Source organism: Oryctolagus cuniculus, chromosome 12, assembly GCF_964237555.1.
Source record: "Oryctolagus cuniculus chromosome 12, mOryCun1.1, whole genome shotgun sequence".
Lineage (NCBI taxonomy): Eukaryota > Metazoa > Chordata > Mammalia > Lagomorpha > Leporidae > Oryctolagus > Oryctolagus cuniculus.
In genome coordinates, this window is record NC_091443.1 from 111,751,975 (window position 1) to 111,777,843 (window position 25,869).

Here is a 25,869-nt window from a genome sequence, read left to right on the forward strand (position 1 = left end):
TCCCTCTCTCTCTCTGCCTTCTGAATAACTAACTGTATAAAAATAATACATGAAAACCATTCTTAGCTTGACAGCTGTACAGAAACAGGCTTCAGGATGGATATAGCCCATAGCTGTAGTCTGTCAAACCCTATTCTAGACTACTAAGCTGCTTCTGGGCTCTTTTTGATCAACCATTACATCAGGATCTCTTCTCCATTTTCTGTCATTCTCAGAATCAATTAGAATAACGGGAATATTTTCCCATCTAGACACTAACAAAATGCCAACTAGAACGGGCCAGGATAAGGCCTCACGGCCCACCACTAAGATTGCACTAAAGCCAGGCACTGAGCCATTCCCTCATGCTCTGCAGGTACACCTACTTACCCACGTGGCCACACAACCTGCAGAAAATGGTGCTGTAAAAGACTCTGTCAAACGCTTTCTTTAAATCCCAAGACACTGCCAAAGCCCTCCTCCGAGAGGACCTGGTAACAATGTCTAAAATGGAATGCTACCTTTGTCTGGCATGAGCTCGCAGTAAACTAATGCTGCCTCCTAGTGCCCAGTCCCTCGGTTACTCACAACTGGATTGAGATTCCTGTCCTAGTCAGGGTCAAGCCACATGTGTGGGATCTGTATTCTTCTGTGACAGACTCACCTTCTCTTCCAGCGGCTCCGTCACTCTTCCCACACTCCAGCTCTGACTTTCAGAGGTGCTCTACATGAAAGGCTACAAACGCCAGCCCATAGGCCAGGCCCGGCCTGCGGCCTGCTCCGGTGCTGACCGACACTTTATGGGAACAGAACCATGCTCATCTCTTACGTGCTGTCCATTAATGCTTTCCACAGAGACTGCACAGCCTCCAAAGCCTAAAATATTTACGACCATGGCCTTTCAGATGAAGTTGCCAACTCCTGATTCACGCCATCCCATTAACCTTTATTTTACTCTTCCTAGACAGGACTGGAAGCCAACAAGAGGCAGCACGAGGTGACCTCTTGCTTTCCTCTGCATCAGAGGCCCAGGGGCTCTCACCCTCACCCATCTCGACCGCTTCTCATCTCCACATGTGGCCCATCCTCCCCCCTTCACCCCCCCAGGCTGGTGTACACACACACACACACACACACACAGTCTCCTTCAGAGGCAAATCATTTTCATCACCTTAAATTCTGCAGAACTCCTACTCGTCACCCCAAACAAAAACCACACTCTTTACTAAGACTAAAATGCTCCGGCCCTGTCTGTGCGATATCCTTCCTCCCCTGCTGTTCTCCCCGCATGCGTGAAGTGCTCAGCCAGCTTGCAGTGCTGCCAGCTGCAGTCCCCCTCAGAGCCCCTCTGCATCCCACACGCCTCCACCCTCCACACGGCAATACCCCTTGGCACCCCTGCAACCCTGCACTGCAGACACGTCCTCCTCACCTGTCACTCTTCGAACCTCAAGTCCAGCATTTCCCTTCAGGAACTTTTCCTGCTTCTCTGTTAGACTGAGGAGAGGTTTGATTTTTCGTATTACTGCTGTCTCTCTGTGCACACGCATGCATGCACACGTATGTCAGTGTAAACACACAGATGAATGGAACTGTTGATCCACTTAGCTCTCTTATCTCACTTGATTTTCACTTTGCATTGTAACCTGGCTGCGCACCTGCCTCTGAAGTAGACTGGGCAGCTTTAAGGCACTGCATGGGATTCTGGTCTCCCCCTGTCTAGTGCCTGTTATGCATCCCACGACTGAAGCTCTCAGTCAAGGCATCTAAGAGTGTCAGGAATTTTTTCACAGTGCCTCTAGGCCAAAAGACAACATGGCAACTCTGTTTCACAGTGATGCCCAACAACTTAATTTGTATTCATGTTCTAGCAATTCAATATCCATTTGAAAAAATAATTCAAATAAATTTTAAAAATATTTCATAGCATTCTTATATGACCAGAATTGCTTACCAATGGAAAGTGTGTAAACTCTATACACATCACCACTTCTCAGAGGCCAGGCTGCATACCACCACTCACCTCCTGTTCCATGATGAACACTGGGCTTTGCAGAGAGGAGGTGACAGGAAGGAAGGTAGCCTGATCTCATGCTGAAATGGCAAACCGCCTGGAGCTGGCAGTTCCCTCATTGTCAATTATCACCAGGGTCCCCTTGGAAACGACACATATTCCACAGCACCCCCAGAGCTCATCGCAGCACACTCAGCCCACAATGTGTGTGCGCACGTGTTCATTCATGAACATGTATGCGATCCAACCCAGCTGGAATGTCAATATGGCACATTTACACAAAATTTAATCAAGTTATGGTGTTTTCTTTTAAAGAGAAAAAACGGCTACAAGACAAGTGTCAGCAAACATTTTTAGCCACAGAGTAGGAACTATTTGAGGCTTTCAGACAATAAGGTCTCTTTTGCAATCACGCAGCTCTGCCGCGGCCACATCAACAGGCGCTGAAGGCATCACCGTGTCCCAGCACAACTACCCACACAAACAGGCAGCCTCTTTTGCTGCTGTTTGCCAACACATGTGTTTCCACATTAAACTTCCTAAAGTGTGGGAAGAAATGCCGTGGGCCCATACCGGCATCAGTAAATGAATAACAGGTGGAACGGGCCCACAGGGAAAGAGGATCATTCCCAAGAGGAAGCCTGGCGACCGTGTCCTCATCAAAGCATCCTTGAGTCTCAGCAGAGGCTTGGAGAGGAACAGCACACCACTTGGCAGGGGCAGTGACATGTACATGTTTTCTTTCTTTTTTTTTTTTTTTTCTTTTTTGACAGGCAGAGTGGACAGTGAGAGAGAGAGACAGAGAGAAAGGTCTTCCTTTTTGCCGTTGGTTCACCCTCCAATGGCCGCCACGGCCGGCGCACCGCGCTGATCTGATGGCAGGAGCCAGGTACTTATCCTGGTCTCCCATGGGGTGCAGGGCCCAAGCACCTGGACCATCCTCCACTGCACTCCCTGGCCACAGCAGAGAGCTGGCCTGTAAGAGGGGCAACTGGGACAGAATCTGGTGCCCCAACCGGGACTAGAACCCGGGGTACCGGCGCCGCAGGCGGAGGATTAGCCTAGTGAGCTGTGGCGCCGGCCGATACATGTTTTTTAACTTTGTGAATTTTTGATACTTCTTTTTTAACATTTCATTTCATAAATAATTTTACATTTACAAAACAAAAACTGTGAGGTAGCAATAAAGAGTCCCCATATACTTCTCACCCATTTCCCCCATCAACACCTCATATTAGCATCTGTGTCACAATCAATGAACTCTACCCTATTTTTTAAATCCACACTCCTTTTATCCCTGCCATATGTCAAAGACCTATAGGTAAAAACTAGTCATGATGAAACATTAGAAAAGATATGAACTGAGGATCATTCGACAAAACAATGAAGATAATCTTCATAAACATCAAAGTCATGAAAGTCAAAAAAGCCTGAGTAAATGAAAACTGAAGACTGAAAATCTATATATATAGATATAGACAGAGACATGACAACAAAGCACATTTATAGGCAATGCATGATTCCAGACTGGAGCATTTTGCTATAAACATAACTTATGTAAAAGGCAAAAGCTGGATGTGATGTTACAATTAGAGTCTAGCAATTTGTCAATGCTTATTTCCTGATTTTGTTATCCATATACTAATTATATTGGAGAGCATCTTTGCATATAAGAAAAACACAGGGTTATCAGGGAATCCTGTCATCAACTCACTCACAGATATTTCAAGAAAACAAAGTTCTTTGTACCACCATACTTACAAATTTTCTCTAATTTTAAGATACTTTCAAAATCTTCTTTCATTTTTGATTTTTAAAATTAAACAGAAGAACAAATATGCTCCATATTGATATGTATACTGCTGTATATATGTGTGTACATACATATACTATATATATACACACACAGTCATGTACCTCGAAACAACACTTTGGGGTCAACAGTGGTCTGCATGTACAGCAGTGATCCCAGAACAGAGGTGGCAGTCCCCATCGCCTAGTGCCCTGTGGCTGTCTTCACGCCATAGCACCATGCACCCTCATGTGCCTGTGGCACTGCCAGTGTAAGCAGCCCTACTGCTGCACTGCCAATCATAACAAAGTACAGTGCATACATTAAGTACAGAACATCACACTTACTGTATTTATTTTACTACACTTTTTGCCCTGGTTTTAGAGTATGTTCTTTCTACTTATAAGAAAAGTTCAATGTAAAACAGTGTGCCATGTCACACTGGCAGGAGCCTCCTACCTCCCACGCTTACCGCTTGTCTCGGCTGCATCAGGACAGCATGTCAAGTGACGGACCTTCACCATCTAGTTTAGTGTAAGTGCACTTTGTAACATTCACATGTCAAAATCACCCGGTGACACATTTCTCAGAAGCTATCTCTACTGTCAAGAAACACAGGACTATATATCCTCTATCTTCTAAATATTGCATGTGTATGCTCCACTGGTACTGCTGCTGTCTACACAGCACAACAGCTAGCCCCGTTTCCAACACAGGCGATCTCCCCCATTTCTACCCAGGGCAAACACATCCTATGGAATACACAGACGACCACTTACACGGTTATCACTCTCAGTTATTTAAGGCATGGAAGCTAGGTATATTTCACTCAGTCAACAAATCTTTTTTAAACATTATTAACTTTGACTACATTCTTAGCATCTTGTGAGATAGAAGGAATGGAAATAAACACCTATACACATATCCATGTCTAGGCAAGGGGAAAGAAGAGTGGTTCTGTCCTTAATTACCACACACTGGTTTGGTAGGCAAGAGCAGCATGCAAACACACTACAAGATACATAACACTGAAATGACTATTCATTTATATAAACAGATTAGCTCTGTATCTTACCACACTCACCTTTACCGCCTAAGGAAGAGCATTAGAAGTGCCACAGATGCACTGTGGAAAGACATGGAGAGAAAGACATGGAGAGAAGGGTAAAGAGTCACCAACAAAAAGACAAAACATCTTTGACAGTGAATAAATGGGCAGGACAAAGAACCACATCCTCAGGAAGAGAGGCAGAACTTAGAAGGCCCGGGCTCCTCCCCGTGAGACCTTCCCTACTTCACACTGCTTGCTGGCCACAGCTGTCTTCCCTACTTCACACTGCTTGCTGCCCACAGCTGTCTTCCCTACTTCACACTGCTTGCTGGCCACAGCTGTCTTCCCTACTTCACACTGTTGCTGGCCACAGCTGTCTTCCCTACTTCACACTGTTGCTGGCCACAGCTGTCTTCCCTACTTCACACTGCTTGCTGGCCACAGCTGTCTTCCCTACTTCACACTGCTTGCTGGCCACAGCTGTCTTCCCTACTTCACACTGCTTGCTGGCCACAGCTGTCTTCCCTACTTCACACTGTTGCTGGCCACAGCTGTGTGCATAGCGCTGCTCAGGCACAAAGGAAACCGGCATGCACTGTGAAGCTGGCACACAAAGAATCAGTCACGTGTTAGTGAGTAAACCCAGAAAATCCTCAGAATCCACACTGAAATCAGCCGCACCTAGAAGAGAAAATAAGTGGAAGCTCCGACACTTTCCTGAGACATAGACGCTGAAACTGAGATTATTGGTAGGTATTTTCTGAGAAAATCAAATATTCCAATAAACTCAGGATGCAATGAAACAGCAATAGGCAAGTCTGTTTACTGCAGAGCGTCTCGGAGCCCACGCCACGCTGACGTGCACCATGCATCTAAAGTGAAGGGTCCATCATATGCAACTTTCCACTTAGGTCAGCAGCTACACCAAAATGCCCGAGTGCGGGGCCAGTGCCATGGCGCAGTAGGTTAATCCTCTGCCTGTGGCACCGCCATCCCATACGGGCGCCGGTTCTAGTCCCGGCTGCTCCTCTTCCAATCCAGCTCTCTGCTGTGGCCTGGGATAGCAGTAGAAGATGACGGCCCAAGTCCTTGGGCCCCTACACCCGCATGGGAGATCCAGAAGAAGCTCCTGGCTCCTGGCTTCAGATTGGTGCAGCTCTGGATGATGTAGCCATCTGGGGAGTGAACCAGCGAAGGAAGACCTCTCTCTCTGTCTCTACCTCTCACTGTCTGTAACATTACCTCTCAAATAAATAAATAAAATCTTAAAAAAAAAAAAAAACACCCAAGTGCTGCACATACCTTAACACAGAGACAGGATAAATGAAGAGATAGCTACTCTGGGAGATAGAACACCAAAAGTAGTCACACTAACTCCATGCAATGCTTCTTGGAAACACACACTTTTAATGTTTAACACTTATCTTCAGGACAACCCTTAACACAGTATAATTATGATCCTTGCTTTACTTTGAGGAAAATGAACTATAGAAAAACGGTCAGATTTCCTGCAGCTACAAAACGGTAAGGCCCAGGCTCAGGCAGCCTGGCCGGGTCCTCATGCTCCTAACCACGACACTGTGCAGGTGAGTGAAATGCCTGCTCATCCACTCCAGGATGAATTCCTGGCTGGACACTGTGAAAGAATGGAAAATAGACATGATGACTAACTGAAATAGAAGACTAGGAGTTTTTAAAGCCAGATAAAGTGAAACTGGGGCTGAGGGCAGGTGGTAAATACTCTATCATACAACAGTTTTATATAATCACAACGGTTATTTTAATTATGAGTCATGATAACCCAAAGTTCCACAGTTAATGAAAATGAAGAAGCGTTTCAAGCACAAAGCATGCACGCAATGTGCTGACCCACACCAGAAGGCAGGCACAGTGGTAACGCTGCGGGAGGCACTCACTGTGATTCTCTTCATATCCAGCTGGCGCAGCTGCATCATGTTCTGCAGGACGGTGTGTTTGTACCATGACTCTTGCGCTATTGGATTGCCATCAAAAGTTATGTCCGAGAGGGAAGTAGCATCGGCAAGGCAGGAAACACTGTCAAAACTACAGGAGAGATAGAAACCACTCGATTATTCTGAGGCCTTCACGTTTAACACTTCGATTTTTTAGCAGACTTCCCTCCCTTAGAAGAATTTTAGATTTGGGGTCAGTGCCATAGTGTAGGGAGTTAATCCTCTGCTTGCAGTGCTGCCATCCCATATGGGCGTCGGTTCTAGTCCTGGCTGCTCCTCTTCCAGTCCCGGCTGCTCCTCTTCCAGTCCAGCTCTCTGCTATCACCTGGGAGGGCAGTGGAGGATGGCGCAAGTACTTGGGCTCCTGCACCCCCAAGGGAGATCAGGAGGAAGCACCTGGCTCCTGGCTTCAGATTGGTGCAGGTCCGGCTGTTGCAGCCATTTGGGGAGTGAACCAACGGAAGGAAGACCTTTCTCTCTGTCTCTCACTCTCACTGTCTGTAACTCTACCTCTCAAAAGACAGCACAGTGATTCCATCTATTCCATACCCAGTTTCCTCTATTATTAACACCCTGTACTAATACAGGACACATTATCATTAATGAACAGTATCAGTACATGGTTATCTGTTAAGCCCTTGTTGTATCCCGATTTTCTTAGTTTTAACCTAACGTCCTTTCTCCATGGTAGGACCCCCCACCCCACCCCATGGAGCTGTCGTGTCTCCTGGGGCTCCTCATGGCCGTGTTCCTCAGCCTTCCCTAGTTCCTGATGCCCTTGGCCGCACTGGGGACTGTTCGTGAGTTGCTGCGCAGGATGCCCTGTAATCGGGATTTGTCTGGTACTCTTCCAGTGATCAGCCAGGGTGCGCACTGCTGACATGACTCAGCACTGATGGTACTGACTGTGATCCGCTCACTGAGACAGCGCTTTCTTCAGGTTGCTCCACAGTGAAATGACTGTTCCCGTCCCTCCTTTCAAACCACGCTGGAAGGAAGTTACCATGTCCTGTGCAGCCCACACTTAAGAAGTGCGAAGGTAACTCCCCCCTCCTTGAGGACAGACTTCTCTACATAAATTATCTGAAATCCTCCTCCCAGGAACTTTGTCTTTTTCCAACCATGTATTTATTTGTATCAGTTTGAACTCTCTGATACTGTTTATACTTGGGGTTACAATCCAATACTACTTTTTACTCACACTGCTGTTCCAATTATTTCAGCTTTGGCCATCTTTGGACATTAGATATTTTTCAGTTGGCTACTTTGTCTCTTGCCTCCCAATAATGTGGACTTTTTAAAGCACTTCCTAATTTTTGGTACTAAATGATTGTTTAGTCTCAGATTTCCTGCCCTAGTCCTACAGCCAGCTATTTCTCCAAGGAGCCATGATTCCTTTTATTGCAGAATGGTCTTAGAAACAAATATTGGGGGATAGGGACTATGTGTGTTTTTGCTATTGTGTCATTTATTTAAGGCTCTATAAAACAGACAGAATAAAGGAATATAAATGAGAGTGTTTCAAAAAGCTCACAGAAAAATTGAATTAAAAGAAATTTAGTGCTGGCGCCGTGGCTCACTAGGCTAATCCTCCGCCTTGCGGCACCGGCACACCGGGTTCTAGTCCCGGTCAGGGTGCCGGATTCTGTCCCAGTTGCCCCTCTTCCAGGCCAGCTCTCTGCTATGGCCCGGGAGTGCAGTGGAGGATGGTCCAAGTCCTTGGGCCCTGCACCCGCATGGGAGACCAGGAGAAGCACCTGGCTCCTGGCTCCTGCCATCGGATCAGCTGCGGTGGCCATTGGAGGGTGAACCAATGGCAAAGGAAGACCTTTCTCTCTATCTCTCTCTCTCACTGTCCACTCTGCCTGTCAAAAATAAATAAATAAATTAAAAAAAAAAGAAATTTAGTGTAAAACATTTTTAAAATTTATGCATAGCTTTTTCACAATGTGCATTTTCAATGAACTTTTTGAAGACTCCTTGCTCTGTGTGATGTTCTATACACACGCCTGTATTTCTCTGTCTAATCATCCGGGTCTGTATTAAGCTAAACAGGATTCCTGCTGATGTCCCTGCTCTACACTGCCAGATCATTCTAGTCTCTTCCCCTTCCTTCTCTGAAAATTCTTACTGTAACAAGGAGAAATCCAGCTCACATAATCGGCTGTCTATTTAGTTGTTAAATTCTAGCATAGATATAGAGTTATCAGAAATTTAACTCTAGTGGAGAGCAATTTCATCTACTAAAATCCAAGGATGAGGTGCAATGCCTTTTGCATCTAGTCTCACATACTGCTATTGCTGAAGCTACACAGGTCGTCATCTTCTCCTTCTCCTTCAGACAGGTCATTCCATACATATGAAATGTAGTGAGATCCTCTTGTCATGGTCTACATTCCTTTCTGGGATCCTCCAATCTCCTTTTGAATTTGCTTATATTCAGATGCACTCCTTATGCTATAAAGGCCTATGGATTTTGACAAATGCATGTCATATATATAGCATTAAAGTATCATACAGAATATTTCCATTGCCCTAAAAAATCCTTGTACTTTATCCATTTTCCTTCCTTCCCACCCCATAAATCCCTGGCAACCGCTCAGTCTCTACAGCTCTGTCACCTCCAGAATGTCAGGAAACTGGAGTCAGATACTACCAGTATGTAGTGTTTACAGATAAGCATGTTTCATTTAGCAATGTGCATTTAAGGTTCATCTATGCCTTTCCATAGCTTCATAAGCTCATTTCTTTTTATCACTGAGTTATATTCTACCGAGTAAATGCAACACAATTTCTTTGCCTACTGACCCATAATAGACATTTTTGTTGCTTCCAGTTGAGTACTTAGGAATAAAGCTGCTGTAAAGATTCATCTGCAGTCTGTCAGATGGACGTAAGTCTTCAATTCAGCTGGCTGGTAAATACCTAAAAGCATAACTGCTGGATCATCCAGTAAGACTGTGTTTAAATTTGTAAGTTTGTAAGAAACTGCCAAACTGTCTTCCAAAGTGGCTACATATCATCCTGCATTCCTGCCGGCTTCTCATCCTCACCAGCATTTTACATCTGTCATATCTTACTGGCTTAAGTAATGTGCAGCTCCCTAATGACAACGGATATTGAGCATCTTCTCATATGCATACTTTCCATCTGTTATTTGTCCTTGTGGTTTCAACTCTTCTGCCCAGATTTGATTCTTTGTTTTCTTATTGCTGGGTTTTAAGAATCTTTCTAATACTATACATACAAGTATTTTTCAGAAAAATGTTTTGTAAATGTCTATCCTAGTCACTAGCTTGTTTTTCACTCTCTTTATAAAAATATATATTTGGTTGTTTAGTAATTTGAGTGAGACAAAGAGATAATAAATCACCCATCTAAGTTCACTCTCCAACTATCTGCAATTGTCAGGACTGGACTAGGCAGAAGCCAGGAGGCAGAAAATCAAGCCAGGTCCTCCACACAGGTGGCAGGAATCCAACCAGAGTCCTCACCACTGCCTCTCAGGCTCTGCATTAGCAGGAAGCTGGATCAGGAGCTGCGGCCAGGAAGTGAACCCAGGCACTGTGATGGGGACACAGGCATCCCAACTGGTGTCTTATCACTGGTAGGTCAAATGCCTGCCCAGCCTTTTCACTCTCTCAGCGGTGACTTAACAGGCCAGAAGTTTTTTTATTTTAATGATGTACAGCTTATCAATTTTGTCATTCATGGATCATACTTTTGGCCTTGTATCTAAAAATTCCTGTAAAAACCCAAAATTGCTTAGATTTTCTCCTAAGCTTTTTTTTTCTATAAGTTTTACAGTCTTAAATTTCACATTTAGGTCTATGATCTATTTTGAATGAATTTAATGAAAGATGTAAAGGCCATTTTATATTAATTTTTCCCTGTGTGTGTGTAAATTGTTCCATGTCATTTGATGAAAAGGCTCTTCCTCTATTGAGTTGGCTTCGTTTCACTGTCAGAAATCACCTGCCTATGTTTGTGTGAGTCCATTCTGGGCCATCTACTCACCTCTACTCGTACGTGTTTATTCTTTCACCAGTACCATGCTGCCTTGATTAGAGCAGTTTGATAGCAAGTCTTTGTTATGTAGCTTTGAAATGATTCCAAGCACTCAGTTTACTACAGGAGTGACATGTTTGACTGCAGTAGGAACATGAAATGTGATGGCCACAAGAATGCTACATCACAATTTATCAGGCCACGTGTCACCTGCTGGCCTCAATACCGGACTCCAAAACTCCAAGATTTTGACAGAGAGCTCAGACCATGATGGGGCTGCTCTGCAAAGCCTCACCCACTCACACCAGCACTACTTGCTAGTGCTGAAGGACACTGGAGCTGTCAAGGATTCCACTGTATTGGTCAGCTGTCTCTCAAGAGCCTCTCCTCGAAGAGTATTCCTCACATTTTGATCAGACTTTATGTCCACAAGGTCCTGCTTCCATCCTAACAGAGCAACTACACTCTAATAACAGGACTCAGGGCCGGAGCTGTGGTGCAGTAGGTTAATCCTCCGCCTGCAGCACCAGCATCCTACATGGGCACTGGTTCTAGTCCCGGCTGCTCCTCTTCCAATCCAGCTCTCTGCTGTGGCCTGGGAAAGCAGTAGAAGATGGCCCAAGTGCTTGGGCCCCTGCACCCACATGGAAGACCTGGAGGAAGCTCCTGGCTCCTGGCTTCAGATTGGTGCAGCTCCGGCCGTTGCAGCCACTTAGAGAGTGAACCAACGGAAGGAAGACCTTTCTCTCTGTCTCTCCCTCTCACTGTCTGTAACTCTACCTCTCAAATAAATAAAGTAAATTAAAAAAAAAAAAAACATAATGGGACTCTAAATAAAGCTGGAACTCAGTTTGGGTAAATGCGCCGGCCTATTGAGTATTCCCTGTGAGGCTGGTTCTCCTTTCTCTCTGCATCTTTGAGCAATAGGAATGAAAACCAGAATCTCTGTACTGCAGTGAACAGCTTGATCAGTGAGTTCATAGCTTGGTCTGCTCCTTATTTTAACCACACACAGTCTTGAAATGGGTTAGTGCAACTCAACCAATTTTGTGCTTCTTCAGTACTAGCTCCCAGCCTTTCTATATAGACTTTAGAATCCATTTGTTGATATCTATAAAATACTTTGTTGATATGTTGGTTAAGGCTTCCATTTTTCTTTCTTTCTTTTTTGGAAGACAGGAGTAGTCACTTTTCTAAATGATACCACAGAGTAGCTTGATAAACTCATTTATATTAGAGCTATTCTCATTCAGTGACTCAAACAACATAAATAGTTAGTCCTAAAAATACTTGATATATTCAAACACTATATTGAGAATCTCTTTTTCCTGTGTTAGGAAAAGCTAGAGGATATAAAATGTTTATGGTATAGAAAATAAGCTGTGTGCTGACAATCATGGTTGAGGCAACTTCTACAGCAAAAATAAAGTTCCCCATGTTTCACTATCATATTTACATATTTATTCTCTATTTTTATCACATAAAAGGTAAAAAGATACTCTACTATCAATTTTTTTAAAGATTTATTTATTTATTTGAAAGGCAGAGTTACAGAGAGAGAGGAGAAGCAAAGAGAGGTCTTCCATCCGACAGTTCACTCCCCAATTGGCTGCAACCGCCGGTGCTGTGCCGATCTGAAGCCAGGAGCCGGGAGCTTCTTCCAAGTCTCCCACATGGGTGCAGGGGCCCAAGGACTTGGGCCATCTTCTAGTGCTTTCCCAAGCCATAACAGAGAGCTGGGTCGGAAGAGGATGCTGGCGCTTCAGGCCAGGCTGTTGTAGCCACTTAGGAAGTGAACTAGTAGATGAAAGATTCTCTCTCTCTCTCTCTCTCTCTCTCTCTCTCATTCTCACTCTGTCTCTGTTACACTGCCTTTCAAATAAGTAAATAAACATTTTTTAAATGGAAGTTTGTATATATAAACTTAATTACTTCAAGTATAAATAATCTTAAATTAATATAATTTTCCCACTCATCATTAACAAGGTTCATTATTTAAATTTTTTAAAGATTTTATTTATTTATGTGAGAAGTAGAGTTACAGACAGAGAGAGGGAGAGACAGTGAGAAAGGTCTTCCATCCTCTGATTCACTCCCCAAATGGCCACAATGGCCGGAGCTGTGCCGATCCAAAGCCAGGAGCCAGGAGTTTCTTCTGCATCTCCCACATGGGTACAGGCACCCAAAGATTTGGGCCATCTTCCACTGCTTTCTCAAGCCATAAGCAGAGAGCCGGATTGGACACAAACCGGTGCCCATCTAGAATGCTGGTGCCACAGGTGGAGGCTTAACCTACTATACCACAGCGCCAGCCCCCAAATTCATCTTTTTCACCAACGTAAAAATCTCAGAACAGCTGCTGGTGAGGGAGACAGCTGCTGAAAGATGCTCCTCTTCATCCCTCATGGTTGTTTACATACAGCTTGAATCAAAAATGCTTCTGATAACTTCAGACTTAAAGCACAAGGCAAAGTGTTTGTTACACATGCTAAACTGAATTCACTCATCACCCTCCTGCCACAAACTTGCTCCTCCGCATGTCTTTCCTACTTGATAAATGCTATCATCATGTCAGTTGCCACTCAACACTAGTCCCCTTTCAGACCCTGGTGACTGAGAACAGGCACTGTGACAACTCTAAAGGGATTTTAGGAAGTGGGGCAGGTGGAGGGTGAAGGTGATTCAAATTGCATTTTAGAAAAATCACAACCTAGGAGCAAACAGAAGGCATAAAAAAAGAAAAGAGAAGTCAAACACCAGCTATAAAGAAGATTTCGGCAATAGAGGTGACAAAACTACAGTAGCTGCCATGAAAGTAAAGAGAGGATACAACAGAATTAAACTGTGAGCTTTCCTTGAGGGCTGCAGCCAGGGCCCAACATCCACACAGCACCTACCATTTGGCAAGCGTGTGGTAAGTTTTGGAAAATGCAAGGGAAAATGATGAATCAAAAAGTCCTATTCTTGATTTAAAAGAAAATTCAGTGAACTTTCTTACACTATTCTTGGAATTCCCATTTAAAAGATTAAACAATAGTCAAGGACCACCATGGCATGATATACACCACTAACCAGGTAGATGTACTGAGGGACGGAAGCAGTTTGTCCAGAAGCAGTGAAAAGCTGTGCCACTTCGTTTTCTATAGGGAGATTCTAACTTTATTCTTCCTTGCTGTTTGTTTACAAATGAGACGGCAGAGCCTATGACTTGTTTCTTACTGTTAAGTATAATTTTAAACTAAAGTGAATGTTTAACTGTTCCCAGCACTAACTCTCAGGTATCCACTGGGGAATGGAATCAGTCCAGCAATGGGGGCTGTTATACACAACACTGGACAGGGTCTTCTTTGAATTCATACACAAAGCACGTTTGCACGTACTGGAGAAAGCAGTACACCCAGTGCTCATCGTCACGGGGAAGCACTCCAGAGGGCTCCGAGACCCAGGCGTGCCCTCATGCTCACGTCTGTACTTCAAGCTCAACAAAGACAGGCACCAACTGCATCCCTCAGAGGGGCCACCCTGCAACCACTCAGATCAGCTGGCAGTGCGCACACTCACTCACGTCTTCACGCTTTGGGCAGTTTTACTAAAGTATCAATAAATCTGTATTTGAGTCAAAAGATTCCTCACAAAATTGAATTTCCATTTGCAAGGAACTGGACCAATAAACATGCCAGACATTCCAGGAAATGCACTGACCAAGTACATATAAAGATACTCTCACCAACGAAACAATGTTGTTAAGTACAAATGCAGGCTACTGACGGGTTCTATCCCACTGAACCAGAGAAAGGCAAACTCAGACAGCTGGTGAGAAACGAAACAAAACGAAACGAAACAGCCTGGAAATAACAGCAAGTGCAGTGAGTGTGCCTTCAAGAAGTCTCCGCTCATGTGCTACTTCTTCTTTTGTTAAGAACCTTCAGCTGCCTGTCTGCTGCGTACCAAGAACAGAGAAGCTCTCATCCAAAGGCTGACACGTACCTCATGATCCGACTTTGATCTTTTTCCAGGTGACTCACGCGGTCTCCCAACACCACATCTGCTTCCTATCTGCTAGGAAACCTGGACAGGAATAGCCTGACCAAACTGACCCAAACTCACATCTCAAAAGGAAACTATTTTTGCTCACCTTATGCTTGCTTAATAAAACGCAGAGTGTGTGCATGTGTGCCACGTAGATTCTGAACAATCCCTAAATGTGAGTCAGATGTGTCCAGTTAGAAAGCGGCTCCCTGTAAGGCAGGTACTTAGGAACAGGGCTGGTAAACACCTTTGAGACCAGTCAGGTGTCAGGAACTCTGACGCCATCTTGGCGCAATCACCTGACCTGCAGCGATCAGCGAGGGGCTGCCACACGGCCGCTCTGCACCCAGCAGGCGGTGCCACAGGCATTAGCCATGTGCTCGCACTGACGGCCACACACCTGGCAAACGCAAACACCCAGAAAGGCCTAGGAGAGAGCAGATGACTTAGTGGAAGCAGCACGCACTGCTGGCGTTTGTGCTTCTGATGCAATGATGAACTGCAAATGCCAACATCATCTCCAGTGCAGCTACGACCTGCCTTGAGAAGGAGAGCCATGCGACAGACAAACAGTGAAGATGGGACCAGCGACGCCAACTCCACGCTGAACGACCTTTGCCTGTGAGGACAGCTGCTGAGCCCTGCCGACCTCAGCTCTGGTTACCATGCTCTTCAAGGCAAGGGGACAGACGGCAAAGCTCGGGTGCCACCCAAGCTGGAGGGTACAAGTGCTCACCTGCCCTTAAATCTGGGACCCTGAGGACTGGACTCTCACAATGGGCTGAAATGGTGGTAAGGCTTCCTCCCTGACACCCCAGAAGTACTGCCCATCTCAAAGCCTGGGGAGAAGAGAAGGTGAGGAAAGTCCGTCACAAGCCACAGTGCACAGCCTGCCTGGGTGGTCCACAGTATTTCAAGAGCAGAAATGGTGCCCTGAAGAAGTCCAAGGCTGCTGTTGTCGATAAAACCACCTCCTTATGCAGGAACTCACCTCTGAAGAATCCCCAGAGATAAAGTAACGGGAGAGACAGTGAGCCTATGGGCTTCCTCCCGCACCACGACACCTGCTCTCAGCTCTCAGCGCCTGCTCCTGGCTCCGTTTTGTGCCAGTGCAGACCCTGAGAGGCAGGCAGGCAGTGGCAATGGCTCACGTAACTGGGCTCCTGCCACCTACAAGAGAGACTGTATTATGTTCCCCAGTCTCAGCTTCGGTAGTGGCCCAGCACTAGCCACTGGGCATTGGGAAGTGAACCAGCAGATGGTAGCTCCTTTGTCTTTCCTCTCTTTCTGTCTCTATCCTTTCCAAATAAACATTTTTAAATGCCAAGAAAAACAAACAGGAAAATCCAAGATGGCTGAACAGTGAGAAGCCACACTGACCTCAGCCACAGAAAGACACCAGAAAAATAAGGAAGGATCACACTTCTAGGGAACCGGGGGACAGAAGTTTTGAGTGGAGAAGTGACAGAACGGAGACTCCACGGATAGTGAGGAAAGAGGACCAACACGCCACCCTGGCCGGCTGTCCCACCAACCAGCTCGGCATCTCTGCAGCCAGCTTCCGGCTGGGAAACACTGTTGTGCCGAGACAGGTAGGCACAAGCTGCCATGGCACTCCGGCAGCTTTAACCGAGGGGATCCCACAGTCCCCCACCGACTTCAAGTCTAGCCTGGGAAGCTACTGGGGTCTGAGCGGCTACTTTGCTCTGAAAACGGAAGCTGCATCGCCTCCCTCCCCCTCACCCCCTCCCAAAGCATCCGACTCAGCTGGGTGTGGCAGAGTTGTGGCTGAACTCTGCTCTGACTCAGTGGACAGCAAGCAATCTCATTGCTACCAGAAGCAGTGCAGAGCCAGGACAACTTACAGCGAGCAGGGCAGATCCCCTGCATCCTGCAACTGTGGGAGTTCTGGGTACAAGCCCTGCAGTGGCACTTACTCACTCTACAGATCCAGGCGGTTCCCCTTGGCTTCCCAGACAAGCACCAGCAGCAGCTCATAAAAAATCTGGACCCAGCTGATGCAGTTGCCTCTGCGCCTCCTAGCCCTTGGTGCTGGGAGCCCTGAGCGCAAACTCCAGCAGCTTCTTGCATGCCACGTGAGAACGGGGAGCAGTTCCATCTGTGCTCCCAGACCTGAACTGCTGATGTCAGTGCTACAATCTCTGGCGCAGCGTGCACTCGCTCGCAGTGTCTGCAGTGCTCTTCTACGTCCTTCTGCCCCAGGCAGGTGGCTACCACACCCCAACACCTGGCCTCCACCCTGGAAGTCTGGATAACGACCGTACTGCATCCTGCAATCAGTGCTAATTACCTCAAACCCACCAGAATCTGCCTGGTGAGATCCAGAGAAGAGCCTGCCTGCACTCCACCTCTCTTGACCTGTATCTGCCATGAGAATCTCCCGTAGTCACCCTGTAGGACTAGACTGGGATTCAGTTCACATCCCCTAGGCCTGGGACTACAGCTTTTGGTGTTAAAAGCCCCGGCCCCAGCTGCAGTCTCACATCAGGACCTCAGGAGCTCCCATCCACACCACACAGTCCTAGAGCCACAGTATTGGTGCCACAGTCCCAGTACCACCCAGGCTTGCCGGCAGGACAAGGGGGCAGCCCCTTTGTGTCTCTCAGCTGAAGAATGAGGCCCTGACTATCACAATCCCTAGTGTAACTGATATTCCTCTCTCTGGGGACTGCAGACATACATCCGAGGAAGCCCACATTCAACACAGAGCCACATGTCTAACTGTATGAACTGCCGCAGACCAGGTCACCTTATCACTTGAGACAAAACTGACATTGATTAAAGCAAAAAAAAAAAAAATCACTCAGTGTGTACACTTCTCGACTCACCTGGAACCAAAGCCAAAGCAACAAGCCCAGGGACACCCTGCATTCCATTTAAATCATCAACTCTTTTCAAATAAAACCTACTCCATAAAGAAGTTCACATGTAAATGAAGGAACACAGGAAATATGAAGATGCAAGGTAACATGACACCTCCAAAAGAACACAATACTTTTACAGAAATCGATCCTCATCTGAAGGCCATCTACGAAATTCCTCAACAGATTCAAAATGACTTAATCTGATGCAAGAGCACACACGTGAACAGCTTTTAAGAAAGAAGGAAAACATGGATGAAACATTCACGAAGGAGGCAGAAACCATTAAAAACAATCAAACAGGAATTTTGAAAACTTCAATCAATACAATTAAAAAAACATGACTGAGATCTGCAACAGCAAAACAGACCAAACAGAGAGAAGAATTTCTGATCCGGAGGATAAGACTTTTGAAGGAACCCAGTCAGGCAAAAACAAAGAGAAAAGATTTAGGAAAGACTAAAGAAAGCCTACGTGAAACACAGGACACTATTAAGGGATCAAATACGTCAATTATAGGGATTCCTAAAGGAGAGGAGAAGGAAAACGTGGTGAGAGCCTACTAAATGAAATAACAGTTGAAGACGTCTCAAGTCTTGAAAGAGACATGGACATCCAGACACAAGAAGCTCAAAGCACTCCAAGCAGACTCAACCAAAGACCTTCTCCAAGACATATTGTAGTCAAACTGTCAAAAGTTAAGGACGAGGAGATAACCCTAAAGACAGTAAGAGAAAAGCATCTAGTTACCTATAAAGGAAAACTATTTAGACTAACCAATTATACTAACAGCAAACTTCTCAGCCAACACTCTACAGGTCAGAACAGAGTGGGATGTTAAATTCACAGCTGCAAAAGAAAAAACTAATCAATATTGTATTCAGCAAAACTATCCTTTAGAAGTGAAGCAGAAATGAGGTATTTTCCAGAAAAACATAAACTGAGAAAATCACCACCACCACCCGACCAGCTTTATGAGAAATCCGGAAGAGAGTCCTGCATTAGAAGTAAACATCAAGAGGCCGGCATTGTGGCTTAACAGGTAAAGCCACCACCTGCAGCACCAGCCACCATATGAGCACCAGTTCGAGTCCCAGCTGCTCCACTTCCTACCCATATCTCTGCTAATGTGCCTGAGAAAGCAGAGGAAGATGGCCCAAGTTGTTGTGCCCTTACACCCACATGGGAGACCTGGAAGAAGCACCTGGCTCCAGATTGGTTCAGCTCCAGCGATTGTGGCCATTTGGGGGGTGAACCAACAGACTGAAGATTCTCTCTCTCTGTCTCTCTCCCCCTCTCTCTCCCTCTCCCTCTCTCTGTAACCCAGCCTTTCAAATAAAATAATCTTTAAAAAAAAAAAAAGGAAGTAAATGATTGACATGACTAAATTTACTAACAAAGTAGGTACAATCAGTGACCAGTCAACAAAATGCAGGTGTTGCTTTTCACCTATCAATACCAGCCTTGAATGTAAATGGATTAAATTTCCCAGCCACAAGATTTAGGTGGTTCAGTGGATTTTAAAAACAACAACAACAAAAAAACACATGACCCCACCCTACGGTGCCTACAAGAAACTCATTTCATGCCACATTTCATTGTAAGTAAAACCACCACGTGCAATGCTGGCATCCCATATGGGCACTGGTTCAAGTATCGGCTGCTACACATCTGATCCAGCTCCCTGCTAGTAGCCTGGAAAAGCCGTGGAAGATGACTCAAGTGTTTGTACCCCTGCCACCCATGTGGAAGACCCAGATGAAGTTCCTGGCTCCTGGCTTTGAACTTCCTCAGCCCTGGCCCTTGCGGCCACTTAGGAGTAAACCAGCAGATGGAAGATCAAGCTCTCTCCCTCTCTCTCTCTCTGTAACTCTTTCAAATAAATAAATTAATTAAAAAAAAAAAAAAAACACCTCACTTTACAAAAGAAGATACACATGGTCTGAAACCGACATACCAGGCAAACAGAAACCAAATCTAGCAGATAAAGCAATACTCGTATCAGATAAAACAAACTTTAAATCAAAACCTATGGGGGTGGCACTGTGGTGTAGAACATTAAGCCTGTGCCTGCAGTGTCGGCATCCCACATGGACGCTGGTTCAAGTCCCAGCTACTCCACTTCTGATCCAGCTCCCTGCTGATGCACCTGGAAAAGCAGCAGAAGATGGGCCAAAAACTTGGGCCACCACACCCATGTGGGAGATCCAGAAGAAGCTTCTGGCTCCTGGCTTTGGTCTGGCCCAGCCCTGGCTGTTGCAGCCATTTGAGGAGTGAACCAGTGATGGAAGATCTCTCTCTCTCTCTCTATTTCTGCCTTTCAAATAAATACATAAATCTTTAAAAAAAAAAACCTATAAAAAGAAAAAAACATTATATATTGATAAAAGGATTTATTTAATAAAAAGATACAACAATTATAATATATACACACCCAAAACAAGACCACCCAGATATATGCAGCAAATACTATTAATACTATTAGACCTAAAGGGAGAGATAGATTCCAGTATAATACTAGTGCGGGAATTCAACACCCCACTGTCCTTAACAGACAGATCATCCAGACAGAAAACCAACATACATCAGAGCTGAATCATCACACTGAGCAAACAGACCCCACAGACAGTTTCAAACACTCCACCCAATAGTACAGAACACACATTCTTCTCATCAGCACCTGGAACATTCTCTGAGATGGACCATACACTAGGACACAAGTCAAGTCTCAGTAAATTTAAAAAGATTTAAATCACACCATATATTCTCAGAGCACAAAGGAATAAAACTAGAAACCATCAATAAGAAGAGCAATAGAACACTACAAATGCATGGAAACTTAACAACATGCTATTCAATGACCAAAAGGTCACTGAAGAAATTAAAAAGGAAATAAAAGGCTGCTGCCGCGGCTCACTAGGCTAATCCTCTGCCTTGTGGCGCCGGCACACTGGGTTCTAGTCCCGGTCGGGGTGCCGGATTCTGTCCCGGTTGCCCCTCTTCCAGGCCAGCTCTCTGCTGTGGCCTGGGAGTGCAGTGGAGGATGCCCCAAGTGCTTGGGCCCTGCACCCCATGGGAGACCAGGAGAAGCACCTGGCTCCTGTCTTCGGATCGGCGCGGTGCACTGGCCGCGGCGGCCATTGGAGGGTGAACCAACGGCAAAAGGAAGACCTTTTTCCCTGTCTCTCTCTCTCTCTCTGTCCACTCTGCCTGTCAAAAAAAAAAATTAAAAAAAAAAAAAAAGAAATAAGAAACTTTCTTGAAATATATGAAAATGAAAATACACCATATTAAACTCTGTGGGATACAGCAAAAGCAATATTAAAAGAGAAGTTTATAGCATTAAATGCTTACATTTAAAAATTAAAAGCTCTCAAATAAATGATCTAATGATGCATATCAAGGACTTAAAAATACAAGAACAAACCAACCCAAAAATTAGCAGGTGGTGAGAAATAATAAGGATCACAGCATAAATAAAATTGAAACTAAAAAAAAAATACAAAACATTACCCAAAAACCTGGGTGTTTTTGAGAAAATAAACAAAACTGACAAACCTTTAGTCAGATCAACAAAGAAAAAACTCAAATAAATAAAAGTAAAGATGAAAAAGGAGACCTTACAATGGACACCATTGAAATAAAAAAGACCATAAGGAACTACTGTGAACGTCTACTTGCTGACAAATTGGGAAACCTTGAAGAGATGCATAAATACCTGGATGCATATAACCTGCCAAGATTAAATCGAGACAACATAGAAAACCTAAACACACCATAACAAGCAACGAGACTGAAGCAGTGACCAACAGTCTCCCATCAAAGAGACGCTCAGGCTTTATGGGTGAATGCTACAAGTACTTAAGAAGAACTGACTCCAATACTTTTCAAACTCTCCTGATATACTGAACAAGGTGGAACTCTGCCAGCTCTTTATATGAAGCCAGCATCACTCTGATATCAAAACCAAAGACACAACACAAAAAGAAAACTACAGATCTATATCCTAGGTGAGCACAGCTGCAAAAATTCTCAACAAAATACTAGCAACCAAATCCAATATTACATCATAAAGATCATACAAGGGTGTTTCGACATTTGCAAATCAATAATCGCCATAAATCACATCAACAGAATGAAGAACAAAACCATGTGGTCATCTCAATAAATAAGAAGAAAGCACTTGATAAGATTCAACATCCCTTCATGATAAAAAAAAAAAAACCCTCCACAAATTAGGTATAAAAGGAACATAACTCAAAATTATAAAGGTTATATATGACAAACAGCCAATATCATACAGAAATATGGAAAAGCTTATTCCTCAGTTAAGGAATAAGATGAGAAAGTCCACTTTCACCACTCTTATTCATTTTAGTACTGCAAGTATTAGCAAGAGCAATTGGTGAGGAGAGAAATAAAGGGCATCAAAACTGGAAAGGAGGAAGTCAAAACATGTGTGTTTGCAAATGACACGATGTTACACAAGGAACACCTGAGCACTGCACCAACAAGCTGTCAGAGCTGATACACCAATTCAGTAATGTACATTACAGGATAAACATACACAATTCAAAAATACTAGCTTTTTATATGCTCATAGTGAACTTGCCAAAGAGAAATCAAATAAAGAAATATCATTCACAATAACCAAAAAAAAACCACAAATATTTAGGAATAAACTTAACCTAGAAAGTGAAAAATCTCTACAATGAAAATGATAAAGCATTAATGAAAGAAATCATTTAAGACACAAAAAGGAAATGGAAAGATATTCTTGGTTAATGGACTGGAAGAATTCGTATCATCAAAATGTCTATAATAGCAAAAGCAATCTGCAGATTCAGTGCAATTCTTATCAAAATACCAATAACGTTTTCTTCACTAAATTAGAAAACAAAATCGTAAAATTCACACAGAATCACAAAAGACCTAGAATAGCCAATGCAGTCCTGAGGGGGAAAAAAAAATCAAGCTGGAGGCATAACAATATTTGACTTCAAAGCACACTACAAAGCTATAGTAATTAAATCAGCATGGTACTGGCATAAAAACCAACACATAGATCAATGGAACAGAATAGGGAACCCAGAAATTATTCCATGTACATATAGCCAAAGAATAAAATTAGATCCCTACCTCTCACTATATGAAAAAAAATCAACTCAAGATGGATCAAAGAGCTGAGACTACAAAGTTGCTGGAAAAAAATATAGGGGAAACATGTCAAGACATTGGTATGGGTGATGACTTCTTGGATAAGATCCCAAAACACAGGCAACAAAAAGCAGAACTAGACAAATTGGACTATATCAAATTCAGAAGCTTCTGCACAGCAAAGAAAACAATCAACAGAGAGTAAAGACGATAGAGTGGGAGAAAATACTTGGAAGCTACTTATCCAACAAAGGATTAATGTCTAGAATACATAAGCAATTCAAAAAACTCAGTAATAAAAAAAATCCAGTTAAGAAACAGGCAAAAGACCTCAACACAGTTCTCAAAAAAAAAAAAAAAAAAAAAAAAAGAAATACGAATGGCCAAGGAACACAAGAGAAAATGCTCCACATCACCTGCCATCAGGGATATGCAAATCCAAACCACAAGGAGATACCACCTCACCCCTGTCAGCAGGACTATTATCCAAAAGACGGTGAGTAGCAAGTGCTGGCCACGGATGTGCACAATGGAAACTCTTGTACACTGTTGGGGGAATGTAAACTAGTGCACAATGTGGAAACAGCATAGAGACGGATACAAAAAACTAGAAATACACTTGCCATATGATCCAGCAATCCCAATTCTGGGTAAATACCCAAAAGACATGAACACACAGCATCAAAGAGATTACTGAATCATCATGTTTATAGCAGCACTATTCACAATAGCCAAAACAGAGAATTAAGCAAAGTGTCACATCATTAGATGAGTGGATAAAGAAAATGTGGTGTATCTATACACAATGGGATACAAAAGTTCTATCAATTGCATCAAAATGGTTGCGACTGTGAAGTAGGCAGGCATACAGGCTAAAATTGGTTAGATTTGTGAGCTGGAAGACCACGCCTTCACCACGCCCCTGTGTGACTTCACGCCCTACCTGATACCTTCGCCATGCCTCTGTGTGACCTTACACTCTACCTGATACCCCACCACGGCCCCATGTGACATCAGGCTCTACCTGACCATACCTGAGTGCCCACCTGGCCACAAGCCACTCCCCTGTGGAAAATATATAAAAAGGCAGGGAATGTCGCAGAAGTGCTCTGCCTCTGCGGTGCTGCCGGTGATAAGCAGTGGATAGCTTGCTGCACATGGCTCTGGCCTGCTCTCCGAGTGGTGTGGACGCTACTCCAGCTTCCAGACTTTCCCCTCTCTCCTATCTGAACTAAAGCCTTCACTTTCCTAGATACATCTTGCACTAAATTGTCACTCCCCGTCTTCGTGGGGGAACGACACAGAACCCTGCGCTGTTCTTTCGTCTGCTCGGCCCTCCCCGGGTTTGCTGCTGGTTCTTCCCGGGTTGGCTACTGTCCCTTCCCGGGTTGGCTACCATCCCTTCCACCTCCGTGGAAGGGCGGTTCCCCCTGCCACATTCCCCACTTCCGCGGGGGAGCGGCACACCGCCGGCCGGCTCTCTCGGGGGCTGCACAGGTGTTCCCCTTAGGTGTTCCCCTTAGATGTTCCTGGTGCACGCCGTCTCTCTCCTCCTTTATAGTCCTCCTCTGCCAATCCCAACTCGGCTGCCCACACGCCGAGTACGCTGCTCTCCTCCAATCAGGAGCAAGTCCTACAGTTTATTGGCTGAACTGGAGGCAGCTGTGTAGAAGCTGTTTTCTTCTCTCCCAGCGCCATATTGTGGGAGAGCAGATGCATAGAATAAGTCTTAATTCCAGTAACTTAGTCTAGTCTGAGTTGCTCCCAGTTGCTCCCCACACTAAATAAAAGTTTAAAACATACCACGCTGCCTCATTTATCTGTGCCAGTATTTAGAATTCTTCTCTAAATATTAGGCAAGAACCCTCTTGGGCTTATTAATATCGGGGATTTAGTAATAAGCCTGTGGTGAAATCGAATGCACCCCAAATCCCGGTAGTACACGTGGCACCCCAGATAGCATTTCTAGGGAATTTAAGGGGCCACATTTCAGGGTAAATTTTAGGGGGTCTTCTCCGATTTCATATGGCGACCAAGAAGGGACATCATGTTGAGAGAAATAAGCAGGACACAGAAAGACAAATATCACATATTCTCCCTTATATGAGGGAGATAAAATTAAAAAAATCAAAAATCAAAACAAAAATGTCTGTGTGTAACAGTATTGCTGCAAATACCGTTTTGCCAATCTTCGTTTTATATCTTTGTCAAACAAATTGTTAAGAATGATAAAGACATGATACTACAGATTTAATGATCTGTGATTATTTTATAATTTAATGTATATGAGTGAAATTGACATCTTTTCAGGTGATTACTATTTTTAGTCCTTGCCTATATTCCTCCTGAACTATGGTCATTTTATTTGTTGAACTCTTTGTTTAGTGGAACATTTAGTCTTCAATTATAATGCAAATTTAAAAGGTTAAAAAGTGGCTGGGTTGGGCCATCACCTGAAATGCTGGCATCCCATATGGGCAGGATTCCAGTCCCTCTGCTCCACTTCCACCCAACGCCCTGCTAACGCAGCTGGGAAAGCAGCAGGAGGTGGCCTAAGTGCTTGGGACCTTGCACCCCTGTGGGAGAGCAGGATGAAGCTCCTGGCTCCCTGGCTTTGGCCTTGCCCAGCCCTGGCTTTGTGGCCATTTGGGGAGTGAATCAGCAGATTCAAGATCTCTCTCTGTAACTCTGCCTTTTAAATAAATAAAAATAATTCTTTTTTTAAAAAAAAAGTTAACTCAAAAACTAAAAAAATTAAAATGTAAAAAACAATAAAAGAAAAAGAAACAGCTGATAGTTCAAAAAGAAATAAAGCACCTGATTTGCATCCAGCAGAAATAAACAGATGGCTTAATCAGATTGGTAAGCCTTGAAATAAACACAGGCTATAAAGTACTACCAAGAAACAAAAGCAGGCTTGAAAATATGAGTAAGATCCAAGCAGATCTGAAAACAGAACAACTTTAATTAAAATAAGAAACTCA

At 44.3% G+C, this 25,869-nt stretch overlaps 1 protein-coding gene across 9 annotated transcripts in view; it reads right to left on the bottom strand.

The window, feature by feature from the left end:
- LRRC49 (leucine rich repeat containing 49) overlaps nt 1–25,869 on the bottom strand; it is a 177,359-nt gene that overhangs the window by 60,041 nt on the left and 91,449 nt on the right. For all 9 annotated transcript variants that reach the window (XM_051835678.2, XM_017338044.3, XM_017338043.3 and 6 more), the window contains one exon: nt 6,753–6,900. In XM_051835678.2, the coding sequence (XP_051691638.2) occupies nt 6,753–6,791 (39 nt within the window). In that variant the 5' untranslated portion in view covers nt 6,792–6,900. The remainder of the gene's footprint in view (nt 1–6,752; nt 6,901–25,869) is intronic.